Source organism: Lycium ferocissimum, chromosome 3 (genome assembly GCF_029784015.1).
Source record: "Lycium ferocissimum isolate CSIRO_LF1 chromosome 3, AGI_CSIRO_Lferr_CH_V1, whole genome shotgun sequence".
Classification (NCBI taxonomy): domain Eukaryota; kingdom Viridiplantae; phylum Streptophyta; class Magnoliopsida; order Solanales; family Solanaceae; genus Lycium; species Lycium ferocissimum.
The window spans coordinates 3,567,382-3,581,825 of record NC_081344.1 but is presented as its reverse complement, the minus strand read 5'-3'; the positions used below and the strand labels follow the sequence as shown (position 1 = coordinate 3,581,825).

General features: G+C 34.6%; 2 protein-coding genes, 2 non-coding genes and 1 pseudogene across 4 annotated transcripts; 1 reads left to right on the top strand and 4 right to left on the bottom strand.

Annotated features, from left to right (window-relative positions):
- Positions 1–202: 202 nt before the first annotated feature.
- On the bottom strand, positions 203–6,561 carry LOC132049308 (uncharacterized). Its single transcript, XM_059440058.1, has 3 exons — positions 6,447–6,561; positions 1,692–1,921; positions 203–913 (listed from the first exon to the last, which is right to left on the bottom strand). Exons 2-3 carry the CDS (start codon positions 1,815–1,817, stop codon positions 617–619), a joined length of 423 nt encoding a protein of 140 aa, XP_059296041.1. The 5' UTR covers positions 1,818–1,921; positions 6,447–6,561; the 3' UTR covers positions 203–616.
- On the bottom strand, positions 5,628–5,730 carry LOC132051279 (U6 spliceosomal RNA). The gene has a single exon (XR_009413659.1). It is a non-coding gene; the product is annotated as a U6 spliceosomal RNA (small nuclear RNA).
- Positions 5,628–6,608, bottom strand: LOC132049309 (large ribosomal subunit protein eL38-like; annotated as a pseudogene).
- A 2,416-nt stretch (positions 6,609–9,024) lies between these two features.
- LOC132049307 (uncharacterized) lies at positions 9,025–12,382 on the bottom strand. Its single transcript, XM_059440057.1, has 3 exons — positions 11,940–12,382; positions 10,191–10,420; positions 9,025–9,408 (listed from the first exon to the last, which is right to left on the bottom strand). The coding sequence occupies exons 1-3, from the start codon at positions 12,274–12,276 to the stop codon at positions 9,130–9,132; spliced, it is 846 nt and encodes a 281-aa protein (XP_059296040.1). The 5' UTR covers positions 12,277–12,382; the 3' UTR covers positions 9,025–9,129.
- Positions 11,249–11,330, top strand: TRNAS-GCU (transfer RNA serine (anticodon GCU)). The gene has a single exon. It is a non-coding gene; the product is annotated as a tRNA-Ser (tRNA).
- Positions 12,383–14,444: the final 2,062 nt, after the last annotated feature.

Genomic DNA, 14,444 nt, shown 5'->3' with positions numbered 1-14,444 from the left:
AACTACAATAGCTTACCATATGTTGACTGATAAAATTAAAGTAAGAACATGTATTAATGAAGCAAAATAGGTGATAACAATGCCGGTAAAGAGAAATGTTGTATATTCATTGAAATGGTATAAATATAAGGTATAATTAAGTTCATGCAAATTTGAAATATAAGGAATGAAACGGAAAGGTAGGAACTCAAATTGCAGCCTGTCAACAATAACATGTCTCCTGCTTCCTTGAATTATTTCAATTGTTCAATGAGTAACATTTAAATAGCTTCTCTGAGTGAAGCGGAAAAAAAAAGTCAGCAACACAAATATAACTGCCACTTCAACCTTATAAAAACAATTAACTTTACTTCAAAGCAGTTAACTGAATTCAATTAATAATACAATTTCAGATAGAGCCAAACAAGGAAGAACAATTCCCTGAAAAAAAGGCCTTCTTTACCTTAAACATCTCACACCAAAACATTAAATTCAACGTGTAACCAAATTCAACCTGCTGTTTCCTTCACAAACTACACAGCAGATAAATGTTGGAAGCACCGTGTTCGTTCCCAAACATTTCTATAACCTTTTCTTAACCTCCGGATCATGTATCACTATACTCAAACAGAAAAATTCAATTTCCTCTATGACTAAAGCGATGAGAAAATTGGAACACACTTGGTAAAGTAACTCCAGCATCTACTATGAACATGTTGCCTGAAACATATTCTGAGGAATCATGGATTAAATAACGTACTACTGAAGTCAAAGCGGGATTTGAAGTTCCATGCGTTCTCAAGGGAACGGTTCTCAATGCAATATTATGAATCCAGTCCTTTTTCACGAGGCCTTCTGTTATCTCAGATTTGAAAAGTCCTGGTGATATTGAGTTCACTCTGATCTTGTATGGTCCTAATTCGAGGGCCATCATCTGTCACATTTGAAAAAAAAACGATTAACGAGGTTGTAAATCAGAAAGAGAAGAAAACATACAAAGGTCTTATTAGAGTGAAATACTGTACATTTGACCTGCTACACACTGCAGGAACGAAATTTTCAGAAAGAAAAGTTGAAATGGATGAGACCTAATGAGAATGACTTTAGAGTACACTTCGGGAAGGGAGACCATCTTGCTTATGTTGTCCACCACTAACAACCATAAGCTATAAGCGACAATGCGGGCAAGTTATATCTATGAAGCATAAGCTACCAAGCCCGCCATAAAGGAATCACAGCCAAATGACTGATGTGCGTGAGGCGTCGCATATATAAAGTCCAAAAAAGTAGTGAAAACTTTCATGTGAGACAATTGAAAATGGTAACTGCTTAGATTTCCCGTTGACGAGCTTAATACCTCAACATTTACCATGATTAGATCCTAGAGTCACTCTTCCTTAGCGCTGTTACACTGCATGTATTCTCAAAATGTCGAACCATTTTGGACATCAAATATGTGTATGTCTATTCATATGTTTCAGCGCATTTAAATGTATTCTCTAAGTTATATATGAATTTATCTTTCTTCTTTCACCCTTCATTCACCGAGCTACCAAATTCAGAAACCTGACGTATTAAGTATGGAATTTGTGTGCTTCAAGCTGACAAAAGAGACTAATTTGCTTAGAAAAGTCATGTATGTTTGTCTTCAAATAATTGTGTGCAATCTCAATGAAGCAAGCTTAAATTTCTAAACATTTTCAAGACACTACCTTTGTCATGCTGTTAAGAGCATCCTTTGAAGAAGCATAAGCAAGACCGCCTGGCAATTGCCCACGATTAAGACCAGCGATAGAAGAGATATTAATAACAGATACTCCTTGATTAGCAGCACGCATATGAATACAAACATATTTGGTCACTAACCATGCCCCTCTTAAGTTCGTTTTGTAGATCGTATCCCATTCCTCCTCTGTCAAATCCAGTGGAGAGTGCACCCTGCCTATATGATACAACCGACAGATAGACGTCACACAAACCTCACACATTACTCTATCTTCTACAAAACAATTCATTACATATGATTGTTGTTCTAAGCCCTGCCCCAACTTTGCATGCCAACTCGGAGGGTTTGTGTAGTCCTCGGTTGAACAAGCCTGCCAACGTGGGCATGTTTACCGTACAACAAGGGATGGTCATGTCAAAATTGAAAGGCAATATAGACATGCCAAATGCATCAGACGTAACAAAAGCTTTAGACAGTACCAGACGCTCAGAGCTCTAGAAAAGGGCACCCACAGAACTAGAAGGCCGGCCCAAAATGATTGTAGATATAACATCTCCAGACAACATAAGCTTTCTGATATCTACATTTGTCTTCACTCCTAGTCCGTTAAGTATGGAAGCAACGTCCTTAGTAGTCACATCTCCAAAGGCATCAGAGCATATGGACAACCTCTAGATCCAGAGGTATCCTCAGTGAATCTGCCAAGAAAAAACACTATTGGTAAATCGACAAATATTTCGTACCATATCATGTAGGTCTCGTGGCAAACATAATGCATATATTCCACATTAAACAATTTAATAAGGTGTTTAGTACAACTTGAGATAGGATAAAAGAAGTTTACTCCAATTGACTTCACTTGGTAAAGAGAGAATTTAAGAAATAGAAGCAAACCGCTTTCCATCAGATCAAATCATTATGGAAGTTGGGGATTTGGGGTGTGGGGGGTGGGGGGGCGGGGGGAGGTGGCGTCGGAGAACAGAACCTAATCCCTTTTGTTTGACCCTCTGAAATAACATATGTCATATAATATTAGCTATGTATACATTCCGATGTTAAACGGATATAACAGAGGATAAACGCAAGATGTGCAAGGATAAAAAATATCCTACTGCATTACAAATGCTTTCTAGGAGAACTCAATAAGTAACAGATTGATTATGCTATTCGGACACGGAAAATTCATGTACCTATGATACCTATTTGTCATACAAAACTAGTAGCTTAGATAACAGGTTGCACCACAGAGACAAGCAATTTTATTAGGTACAATTGTCTTCTCATTTTGCAGTCCATCTGTCGAACCTACTTCCGCTATCTTCCGAGAAGCAGGGATGGATCCGACAAACTGCATAATTAATTTGCCATAGTACTAGGAGAAAACTTCATCTGTCGAAAGTCAAGGAACTTAAATGCCGAGGATAAGAAAAGAATCATATCTCTACCTTGAGTACAAGTTACCATCCAAAAAAAAAAAAAACAAGAAGTAAAGCAACTGATAAAACACTCCAAGATCCACAGGCATTAACAAACAGAACACTACCTTGTCTTAACATCCTTCACATGTCTGTAGGTGCTATGATAACAATTAAGCATTCGAAAAAACCATGTCATAGTCAAATAACTCTAGAACCTTCATTGAAGCCCCTTTTTTCCATCTTTTCCATAGGAAGCCTCCTCCTTCAATCTCCTCAATTCAAGGAAATAGTTAAAGAAAGGAAACAATATTGCTTATATGGCACGAAGTTTACTGGATGAGAAAAAGCTAACTGAACATCACACACAGTAGCTTATAACATAGATGCTTCCCTACAGGCTTCACTTCGAATAGCTGTAAATTAATGTCCGTAGCTTCTCCATTGCAGAGAAAAATCACAAAGGATTATAAAAAATGTTTGGACGAGCTTCCTCAACTGAAAAAGTATAGAAGGATGGAGAAAAGCCATTGAACAAAAAGCTGCTCAATGTACACGTGGTTAAAGATAGTAGAATGACTATATAAAAAATCATTGATTCTGATTTCTGACTCGCAAACAAGCAACTCTAATCTACACGGTCGTTTGATTAGTGGATTAAGGTTGCAAAATGGGGGACAAAAGATAATTAAGTGCTTGGATTGTTTTTGGTATGTGGAATTTGGACTTGAAAGATTAGAGTTCCACATTCATAGGATAAGTTTATCCCCCAGGGAAAGAATGTGAGATACCATTCATGTGTACTTGTTAATTCTTTTACATACATTGACTAGTTACTATAGGTTATATTATACATTTTGACAAAGGTCAACTTTGTAGCAAAAGTTAATCCCACACTTGATCCACCAAAAAACAAATATATGACACAAGCATTACCCATTGACAATCCCATCCACAATCTCCCCATTAATAATTCCCCGGCTAGACAACGGATACACTTCTGGTTTTTGCTCTATATGCATAGTTTTACAGCACACCCTTAGTGCTGGAGCCAAAAAATTAACTTACCAGTTCTCCAAGAAGAACAGAACACAATTCCCTCACCATCCGATGATGTTAAATCTCATCATATCCTATCCACCACCCAAAAGACCCCTAAAGGGCTTTTCGTTTTCCCTTTTGTCCCAGAGTTTTACAATTATGTAGGAACGCTCCTTCAAGCTACCCAATAGATCATAGATGCCTCAGGTTTCATTCATCTCATCATTATATGGTTCATTTAGCAATGAAGAAAGAAGTGGCACAAACAAAATTAACAGTAGAGACCTGCTCCCTATCTAAACAGTTTACTTAAAAGACAGATCCTTACCAGAATATCAAGAAATATCAACAATTTTCTCCCAAAAATTTTCATAGTTAATGTGCATAATTCATCATGGTTTTAAAGATTGCACCTTTTATGATCATTTCGATTTTCCAACCCTGTTTCCCAAGCAGCCCAATTTAGATGAAACTTCACTCGAGCAATCATTATTACTTGTTCGTCTTCATGGATTGTGAAATACAAGTATCAAACACAATAAATATATAATTTAGACATGGAATAGATATCATGGTACAACAGGGACAAATCAATCTTCAACCATTAAGGCTACCAGAAATTCATCAAGCACCATCGATAACATTATGACCAAAAGGAAAAAAGCAGTAAAACACAGAGAGAACAAGCTGAGGAGACAAATTTCCCTTAGCTTCCACGAACAAATAGAAAAGAGTTTAATGACTGAACTTCAGATGCCTATATTTTAGGAAAAACTACGCGACGTGGCAAACATTTAGACTATATTTATGAAACGTAGTCATAGCTTCAAAAAATTACGGAACGTAGCCACATTTCGGGTTTCTAGCAAATACACAATATGCGCGCAAGATAACAGTATGCGCTGATACAGTTGATACCCGCAATTTCAGCTAATCCAACATAATTGTATGCACTGATACAACTCTAAACTATAGCTACTGTATGGGCAATTGTAGCTATCTTCCATAAATACGCAAAATGTAGCTACGTTCTGTAATTACGTTCCAAACTATAGCTATTTATGAAATTTTCTCATTTTTTTAAATCTTTGTGCTATACTTCTGTAAGCTCTGTGCTTCCATTTTGTTCACTCTTACTGTATTACCAGAAATAATATACTGAATCCTCTTCTTAGGTGCAAACATCAAATTACTTCTCGAATCTATATTGTAAGTTAAAAACAAACCATTTTTTTTTTTTTTTGGCATAAGACCTTTAAGTGCTCATATTCATAAATTTTTCAGATGTAACATGAGTGAATTTCACAATAATATCATGACTAGAAAAAAAATTAAATAATCAAAACTAGGGCATAATAATAAACATATTGCCATCAGCTAAATTTTGGGGAAACAGGAAATTAAATATGCCAGAGAGCATCGCCGGGAAAAAATGTTGGGCACGGGAGCATCACGATGATCGCCAAAAAAATTTGGACCATTTCTCGATTTGTGCGTGTCATCCTTGCGCAGGGGCCATGCTAATCTTCTCTGTATCGTTCCAATTTTATCGGATGTCCCCGAAGGGACAAGCCTGGTTGCTTTGCTATTGTTCTTAAAGGGCTGTAGAGTTCTTTCTCTGCTCGATGTGGGAGAATGAGAAAAGGGAGTTATGCATTTGATCAATATCATTTTGGGTCCTGAAGTTCGAAAACTAAACATTTCTTCCTGTTTTAAGAAACGTTTATTTTAAAAGCACCCCCTTATGTTTTCGTTCATATGATAAAGTTCCCTCTACACTTCTGAATGTATTGAATTCTCCCACTTTCTTGTATTATTTGTTAACCCACAAGGATTTAGAGATGTTATAGATATGAGTAGTTGCTTGAATTGGAGAAATTTAAATATACTTATCAGCAGAAAAGAGAATTGACATACTTCTTTTTCTCATAATATAACACATGCTTCAAAAATACATAAAGGTATTAGAGAGATTAATATTGTAGATGTCACTACATTAATGAAAATTATTTTAATTCGATTCAAGTTTTGTCTAGACTTCCTTTAAAATATGTTATTCATGCATCACTAAACAACATCAGTTGATAATGCATACTTCAACTTTGAAAAAAAATTGTTTTCATTTTTTTTTTTTTTACCCTTCTTATTTTTTATTTTTTTTTCTAACAATCAAAATTCCTTTGGCATCATTAAGACACAAAGATATGAGTTCTCTCAAATTGTCCATTGCCTCATTACTCTATGAAAAGCATATATCCTTCTTCACAGGTCTTGCACACTCAAACCTGGAGGAAGTGATTGCTTCAACAATTGTCAGCTTTCTCAAAGTCGGACACTCAACCCTTGAACTTGACCATATCCTTGTTCTTCTTGATCTTGACAGTTCGTGCATCCTTCCTTCTGGCTGTGAGAAGGAAATCCTTGATCTCCTGGATTTGCTTAGGCATTTTGTTGGCGCTAAGGAGGTGAAGAGATAGAGTCCCTTCTTATTTTCGACTTTTCTAGGGATTTGATTTATCAAAAGAATTACTCCTCTGCTTCAATTTATATAAACCTATTTAAAATTTATATTTAAGAAAAAGAAAAGCCTTTTCAAACTTATGATTTAAAATAAACCCTTTAAAAATTTATGTATAGAATCATTCATAAAGTGAATTGCTTTCCAAATTGCAGAAAAGAGTATCATTCATTTCGCATTTAATTAAAAAAAATAGGTTCAAATAGGGAGTACTATATAAAGGCAAACTTTGATCCTCGTTTTCTTTTCTTTCGTGTCCCAGAAATAATTTCTCCTCCTTAATTTGGCCTACAGTGTTAAGATATACGCTAATGCTTTGGTATCTCCAATTTAAGTTAATAAGAAAATGTTTTCCCGAGACAAGTGCCTGCTTGAATTTTAGTTGTTTTTTCTACATTATTAGAAGAGTTGGTTTGGTCGTCAATCACCCACTTTTCTAATATAGTTAAATAAAATTTAAAGAAAAAATTAAGGTGGATCCACTCTTCTACATAGTAGAAATAAAAGCAATAAAAATTAAGGTGGGATTCATGTGAATAATTAGGGGACAATTGCAAAAAAAATAAGGTGGGTCCACGTGAAGAAGTAGGAGGCAATTGCAAAAAAAAAAAAAGGACATTTAAATAATGATAATAAGTTCGTAAAATAGTAAAGACGCTGACTTAGAAAATTTAAAGAAGAGAAATTCATGAAAAAAGAAATAATGATTTAAATTGAACATAAAAATGGCTAAAGAAGTTATAAAACCAAAAGATTTAAAACTTATATACACATACGTCTCACACAAATAATGAGGAATAACATTAAGAAGACGAAATATAAACGGTCAAGAAACGTATACACATATTTTCTTAAAATGATGAAGTTGATATATATTTAGAAATTTAAGACTACAAATGCCGGCCTATTAACACATGAAAAGACTTTTCTGTTGTTGTTGAGTAGAAAGAGATGATTACGGATGAAATTCAGAGAAGGTGTATTTCAAACCTTTCAATTGGAGAACCAAACCAGAAAGTCATATGGGAGAAGTTTGAGCAAGTAAAATAATTTATTGATAGTTTCAATTAATTGACTTATAATACTTTATATAATAAAAATTTCATAATTATATTACTAAAAGGTACTCTCTTTGTCCTAATTTATGTGACATAGTTTGACTAGGCACGAAGTTTTAAAAAAAAAAAAGATACTTGAAACTTGTGGTCTAAAACAAGTCATAGATATTTGTGTGAATTTAAATCATTTCGTTAAAGGTAAAGAGGAAGTTTCAAGTTAAATGATTTCTAAACATAAAAATATATCATTCTTTTTAAGACAAAATAAAAAGAAAAGTGTGATACTATTTTTTGTGTTGGGCCCATACTAGCGCACGGGCTTTAGGGACTATTTTGGGTCATGTATGACATGATTTTTAACAAATTTATATTCTCTTGACACATATCCCAGTCTTTTCGGATCCTCTATTTCTCTAATATTTATATTCGGGTAATATGATTATTTATCAAAAGTAATTCAAATTTGTGGTTTTGCATCAACAACTTTCATTTGGTTACGGAACCAACTCTGGTTTCTTCACGCCAAATGTAACTTCTGTTTAATCTTTATGTCATGATTAGCTCTTTTAAACGTCATTATTTAGTGCTTTTAACTGGTAATTATAACACCTATCCCAAAATAAAATGTTTCCTTTGGTGCAACTGTTTACTGAGCAAAGATCAAAATAACAGATCCAAAAGTCAAGGTCAGAACTATTCGTGTCGACCTTGTAACAATTCCTTGTATCAATAAATGAAATTGCATCGAACCAAAATATTTCTCGGATCCGATGTTCACACTAAACTACAATAGTTTACCATATGTTGACTGATAAAATTAAAGTAAGAACATGTATTAATCAAGCAAAATAGGTGATAACAATGCTGGTAAAGAGAAATGTTGTATATTCATTGAAATGGTATAAATATAAGGTATAATTAAGTTCATGCAAATTTGAAATATAAGAAATGAAATGGAAAGGTATGAACTCAAATTGCAGCCTGTCAACAATAACATGCCTCCTGCTTCCTCGAATTATTTCAATTGTTCAATGAGTAACATTAAATAGCTTCTCTGAGTGAAGCGGAAAAAAGAAGTCAGCAACACAAATATAACTGTCACTTCAACCTTATAAAAACAATTAACTTCACTTCAAAGCAGTTAACAGAATTCAATTAATAATACAATTTCAGATGGAGCCAAACAAGGAAGAACAATTCCCTGAAACATCTCACACCAAAACATTAAATTCAACGTGTAACCAAATTCAACCTGCTGTTTCCTTCACAAACTGCACAGCGGATAAATGTTGGAAGCACCGTGTTCGTTCCCAAACATTTCTATAACCTTTTCTTAACCTCCGGATCATGTATCACTATACTCAAACAGAACAAATTCAATTTCCTCTATGACTAAAGCGATGAGAAAATTGGAACACCTGGTAAAGTAACTCCAGCATCTACTATGAACATGTTGCCTGAAACATATTCTGAGGAATCATGGATTAAATAACGTACTACTGAAGTCAAAGCGGGATTTGAAGTTCCATGCGTTCTCAAGGGAACGGTTCTCAATGCAATATTATGAATCCAGTCCTTTTTCACGAGGCCTTCTGTTATCTCAGATTTGAAAAGTCCTGGTGATATTGAGTTCACTCTGATCTTGTATGGTCCGAATTCGAGGGCCATCATCTGTCACATTTGAAAAAAAAAAACGATTAACGAGGTTGTAAATCAGAAAGACAAGAAAACATACAAAGGTCTTATTAGAGTGAAATACTGTACATTTGACCTGCTACACACTGCAGGAACGAAATTTTCAGAAAGAAAAGTTGAAATGGATGAGACCTAATGAGAATGACTTTAGAGTACACTTCGGAAGGTAGACCATCTTGCTTATGTTGTCCACCACTAACAACCATAAGCTATAAGTGACAATGCGACAAGTTATATCTATGAAGCATAAGCTACCAAGCCCACCATAAAGGAATCACAGCCAAATGACTGATGTGCGTGAGGCGTCGCATATATTATATAAAGTCCAAAAAAATAGTGAAAACTTTCATGTGAGACAATTGAAAATGGTAACTGCTTAGATTTCCCGTTGACGAGCTTAATACCTCAACATTTACCATGATTAGATCCTAGAGTCACTCTTCCTTAGTGCTGTTACACTGCATGTATTCCCAAAATGTCGAACCATTTTGGACATCAAATATGTGTATGTCTATTCATATGTTTCAGCGCATTTAAATGTATTCTCTAAGTTATATATGAATTTATCTTTCTTCTTTCACCTCTTCATTCACCAAGCTACCAAAGTCAGAAACCTGACGTATTAAGTATGGAATTTGTGTGCCTCAAGCTGACAAAAGAGACTAATTTGCTTAGAAAAGTCGTATGTTTGTCTTCATATAATTGTGTGCAATCTCAATGAAGCAAGCTTAAATTTCTAAACATTTTCAAGACACTACCTTTGTCATGCTGTTAAGAGCATCCTTTGAAGAAGCATAAGCAAGACCGCCGGGCAATTGCCCACGATTAAGACCAGCGATAGAAGAGATATTAATAACAGATCCTCCTTGATTAGCAGCACGCATATGAATACAAACATATTTGGTCACCAACCATGCCCCTCTTAAGTTCGTTTTGTAGATCGTATCCCATTCCTCCTCTGTCAAATCCAGTGGAGAGTGCACCCTGCCTATATGATACAACCGACAGATAGACGTCACACAAAGAAGATTCAGATATGAAGCAATGTAAAATAAACCAAATTTGATACCTGAATATTCGGTCCAATTACTAAAAGGTAAGAAAGCTCTTTCATATATTCTGAATCAATTGTACCATAATCAATTATGCCTGCAGTTAATACTATGAGCAATCACAATCCCTCCCCCCCCCCCCCCCAACCACACACAAATACCCCCTCCACCCCCCAAAATAAAAATACCCTTCTCTTCTTGAAATTAGCTGGACATTGCAACCTTTTAAAACTTCAAACGAGCACCAGAAGCAGCATTCGAAAATAATCAAAAACAGTAACACCTTCCATTGACAAGCTTGCAGGAAGAATTTCTTAAATTAATACTAGTATTATTTTATCTGCCCAAAGAAACTATTCATTAACTCATTAATTAAGGCTGATAGCAACTCGAAATATTATTATATTAATCATGGAGAAAGTTCACATACACATTGGAATGTTAGTTGTATCATTTTCTTTTTCCTTCTACAATTCACCTCGGCAATAAATAGTAAATCCACCAAAAGACACAAGTTGGCTTTGTTTTTTATATTATCTTCTGCTCCATTATGTCTCCTCTATAATCCATTTAATAATGTGGAAAATTATTATAATACACACTAAACTAAACTTCTTTTAAATAATTAGGCACTTGTCCATGGAATAATTTTAAGACCTTGCAAAAATCTTTCACATAAACTCGTTTGGTTAAGTTCTTTTTGCTTTTCAACAAGTTCTTGTACCAAGTTTTTAAATATAGAACTACTTTCTTGAAGAAAACAAGTCGCTTTGGCCGAGTGGTTAAGGCGTGTGCCTGCTAAGTACATGGGGTTTCCCCGCGCGAGTTTGAATCTCTCAGGCGACGATTTTCTTTTTACCGAGAGTCTATCGGAAACAGCCTCTTTCCCAAGATAGGGGTAAGGTCAGTGTACACTCTACCCTACTTGTGAGATTACACCGGATATATTGTTGTGGTTACTTTTTTGAAGAAATGTTTTGAGGGTGTTTTTCAAAGAAAAGTTCGTCTTCCACAACTATTCCTTCAAAAAAGACTTTCCCAAAATTTGTCTATGACTCCTTAATAATGGCCTTCAAAACTAACTACAATCTGTGCAAACAATTGAACTTTTACGGTATAAATAATTTATTATTTTGATGGTTTACGGTTAGCCACTCAATTGTGAGATTCATTATTTTTCCAACAGGATCATGCATCAAGGATCTAACGCTACACTGAAGCAAATTCTAGAATTATCAATATCACCTCTCACACCAGCTATTAAATGAGTATTGTGAATTTTCACGGTTTCTTATAATATTTCCTTCGTCCCAATTTACGCGGCACAAATCTATCTCATAAAGTCAACCTCTTTTAAACAGACTAAAAACAACCGTGGAATTAGTGTTACTAAAGAGATATTCAAAACGACACCGTTAAATACTGAATTTTAAATTGGACAATTATTCCGCTCACCTCGAATACCAGCGTTATTAATTAAAGCATCGATACGTCCAAAAGCATCCCAAGCTTTCTGTACAGCAGCTTCAATAACAGCACCATTCGCACTAACATCAAGCTCAATCGCCACCGCTCGTAATTCCTGATCCTGACCGTTGATCTCATCGCAGAGAGATTTCAATCGATCAACACGACGAGCGGCTGCGATGATTTTACAACCAGCTTTAGATAAATCTAAGCAGAATTCTCTGCCAATTCCAGATGATGCTCCGGTCACCATTACTACTTTTCCGGTGAGTTCTCTCCATGGTTCCAGCTGGCTGACTGCTTTATTAGTAGCATGGTTCGACATTAATTTTCCTTTTTTTGGTTTGGAAATAGTAGTGAGTACTGGATGGATATAAATAGAGTGAAGGGGAAATTTTTTACAATATGATATGGTGTGTGAGGGAGTATTTAATTGAAATTAAAATGGGCATCTACCACTTTGTCCTCATTCATTCTCATCACTTTCGTCTTTCCGTGTCTTTTTTTTTCTCTTCAGTTTTCTATCTCCTCTTTTCCTCTTTTTTCTAATTTCACTTTTTTATCAATTTAATTTTATTATATGTGAATCAAAATTAGTTAAGATATTTTTCAGTTTTATTAAACAGCATGAACTGCTATGAAGTTGCCACGTGATTACTTCCGCTTTTCTCACGTAACGACCTGTACACTCTTGACTAAATCATTATTGATGTTGACCATACTTATACGACAATAGTATAATTTATGCGGCCAAAGTGCGAGTTAATTAATATTGATAATAAAATACTCTTTCTGTCCTAAAATAAATATCGCTTTAGCTCATTAAAAAAAATACAAATTATAATTTATTAAATTATTCTTATTTATTAGTAGATGTTACTTGAGAATTAACACTGTTAAGAAGCAGTTCTTTAATATAAGAGTATAGTTAAAAATAACAACTTCTATTTTTTGTATTGATTCTTAAAGCAACACTTATTTTGGGATAAATAATTTCTCCTAAAGCGACAGTTATTGAGATTGAGAAAGTATCTAACAAAACAAGTAACACAAGAATTAATAAATTAAATTAAAAATACGTATCACTACTTTTTCGGTGAGTTCTCTCCATGGCTCCATTTTTTATTTTTATTTTGGGTTTGTTGCTGTGGAAATAGTGAGTACTGCTGAGTTATTACTTGGAATGTACAAAGAGAGTGAGGGGCATATTAAATTATGAATATGGTTGTTTTAAAAATTAAATGACAATATGACCCCTTCATTTTATGTACAGTATGAACTACTATGAAGTTGCCCCGTGATTATTTCCGCTTTTCTCATGTAACGACCTCTATACTCTGGACTAAATAATTATTGATGTTGACTATGGTTAGATGCGATAATGGTGTAATTAATGTGGTCAAAGTGCGTGTTAGTTAACGCTAATAAAGTATGTAAACACTATAATCATCATTTTAATAGTAAAAGATAGTACTACTAGTCTCCTACTAACATATCAAGAGAAGATAATTTATTTTTTTCTGTTTTATCATAGTAGTCCCTTTGGATCAAAAAAAGAGTCCACTTAACCATTTGCACACCCCTTGGTTAAACTAGTTACTACAACAACAAAAAATATGTAAATTGACTAAACTACCCCTAATTAAATAGGCATTGGGATTTGATCACATAACAATTAATAGGGGCAAATCTGAAAAAATAAGGTTAATTGTTTCTTGATTTAGTAAGTGGACACTTTGTTTTATCTGGAGGGAGTATTAATTACTCAATTTAAATCTTTTTTCAAATCCATTAAATATATGTATCAATAAATATGGGTATCATGGTAAATCATGCACTTCATTTATTATTTTTTGAAGGGGTGTGCAAAATTCATAGTGGACAAGTAAAAATGAACGGAGAGATTAATGAGAAAGAAGAAAATGGAGAGGAAATTACAAGGTGGAGAATTTAACTCTCACCATCAATATATATTATAAAACTAGGCATAGACTAGGTGATGAGACACCTCTCTATGACCAGCATTTTCATTTATCTTTTTTGTCTTCTTCTTTTGTTTTTGACATTTTTCTCATTTTTAGTTGCATTTTTGGTTCATTTATACTACTAACCTATGAATTAATAAAAGGCTCATACAATAAATGTAGCTCTCAAGCCAAAATAAACTTTGTTAGTCAGGAGTCGGCCAACGATCATTACTGCTGGATAATACATTTGAAACGTACAGATTCAAAAAGTTATTAAGTAACCCTAAGCCTGTCAACCGGTCCGGTTTGACCGGTAATCGGATCGGTTAAACCGAAACCGGTGGTCCGGTTTACCCGTCATAGTTAACCGGTGATTTATTACCGGTCCGGTTTGCATTTTTGGGACCGGTTAAAACCGGTTAACCGGTTAAAAAAAAATTAAAATGTAGCCGTTGCTGATTGGGCTGGACTGTTGGGCAACGGTCCATTTTGCAAAAATGGTCGTTGCCAACGGCTCCAAACTCCC

Coding starts and splice junctions, on each gene's coding strand:
- LOC132049308 (XM_059440058.1), bottom strand. CDS start 1,817: ATGCGTGCTGCTAATCAAGGAGTATCTGTTATTAATATCTCTTCTATC. Junction 914..1,691: donor CTCTTAACAGCATGACAAAG/GTAGTGTCTTGA, acceptor CAAATGTGACAG/ATGATGGCCCTCGAATTAGG.
- LOC132049307 (XM_059440057.1), bottom strand. CDS start 12,276: ATGTCGAACCATGCTACTAATAAAGCAGTCAGCCAGCTGGAACCATGG. Junction 10,421..11,939: donor TAATAACGCTGGTATTCGAG/GTGAGCGGAATA, acceptor TGTATCATATAG/GCAGGGTGCACTCTCCACTG. Junction 9,409..10,190: donor CTCTTAACAGCATGACAAAG/GTAGTGTCTTGA, acceptor CAAATGTGACAG/ATGATGGCCCTCGAATTCGG.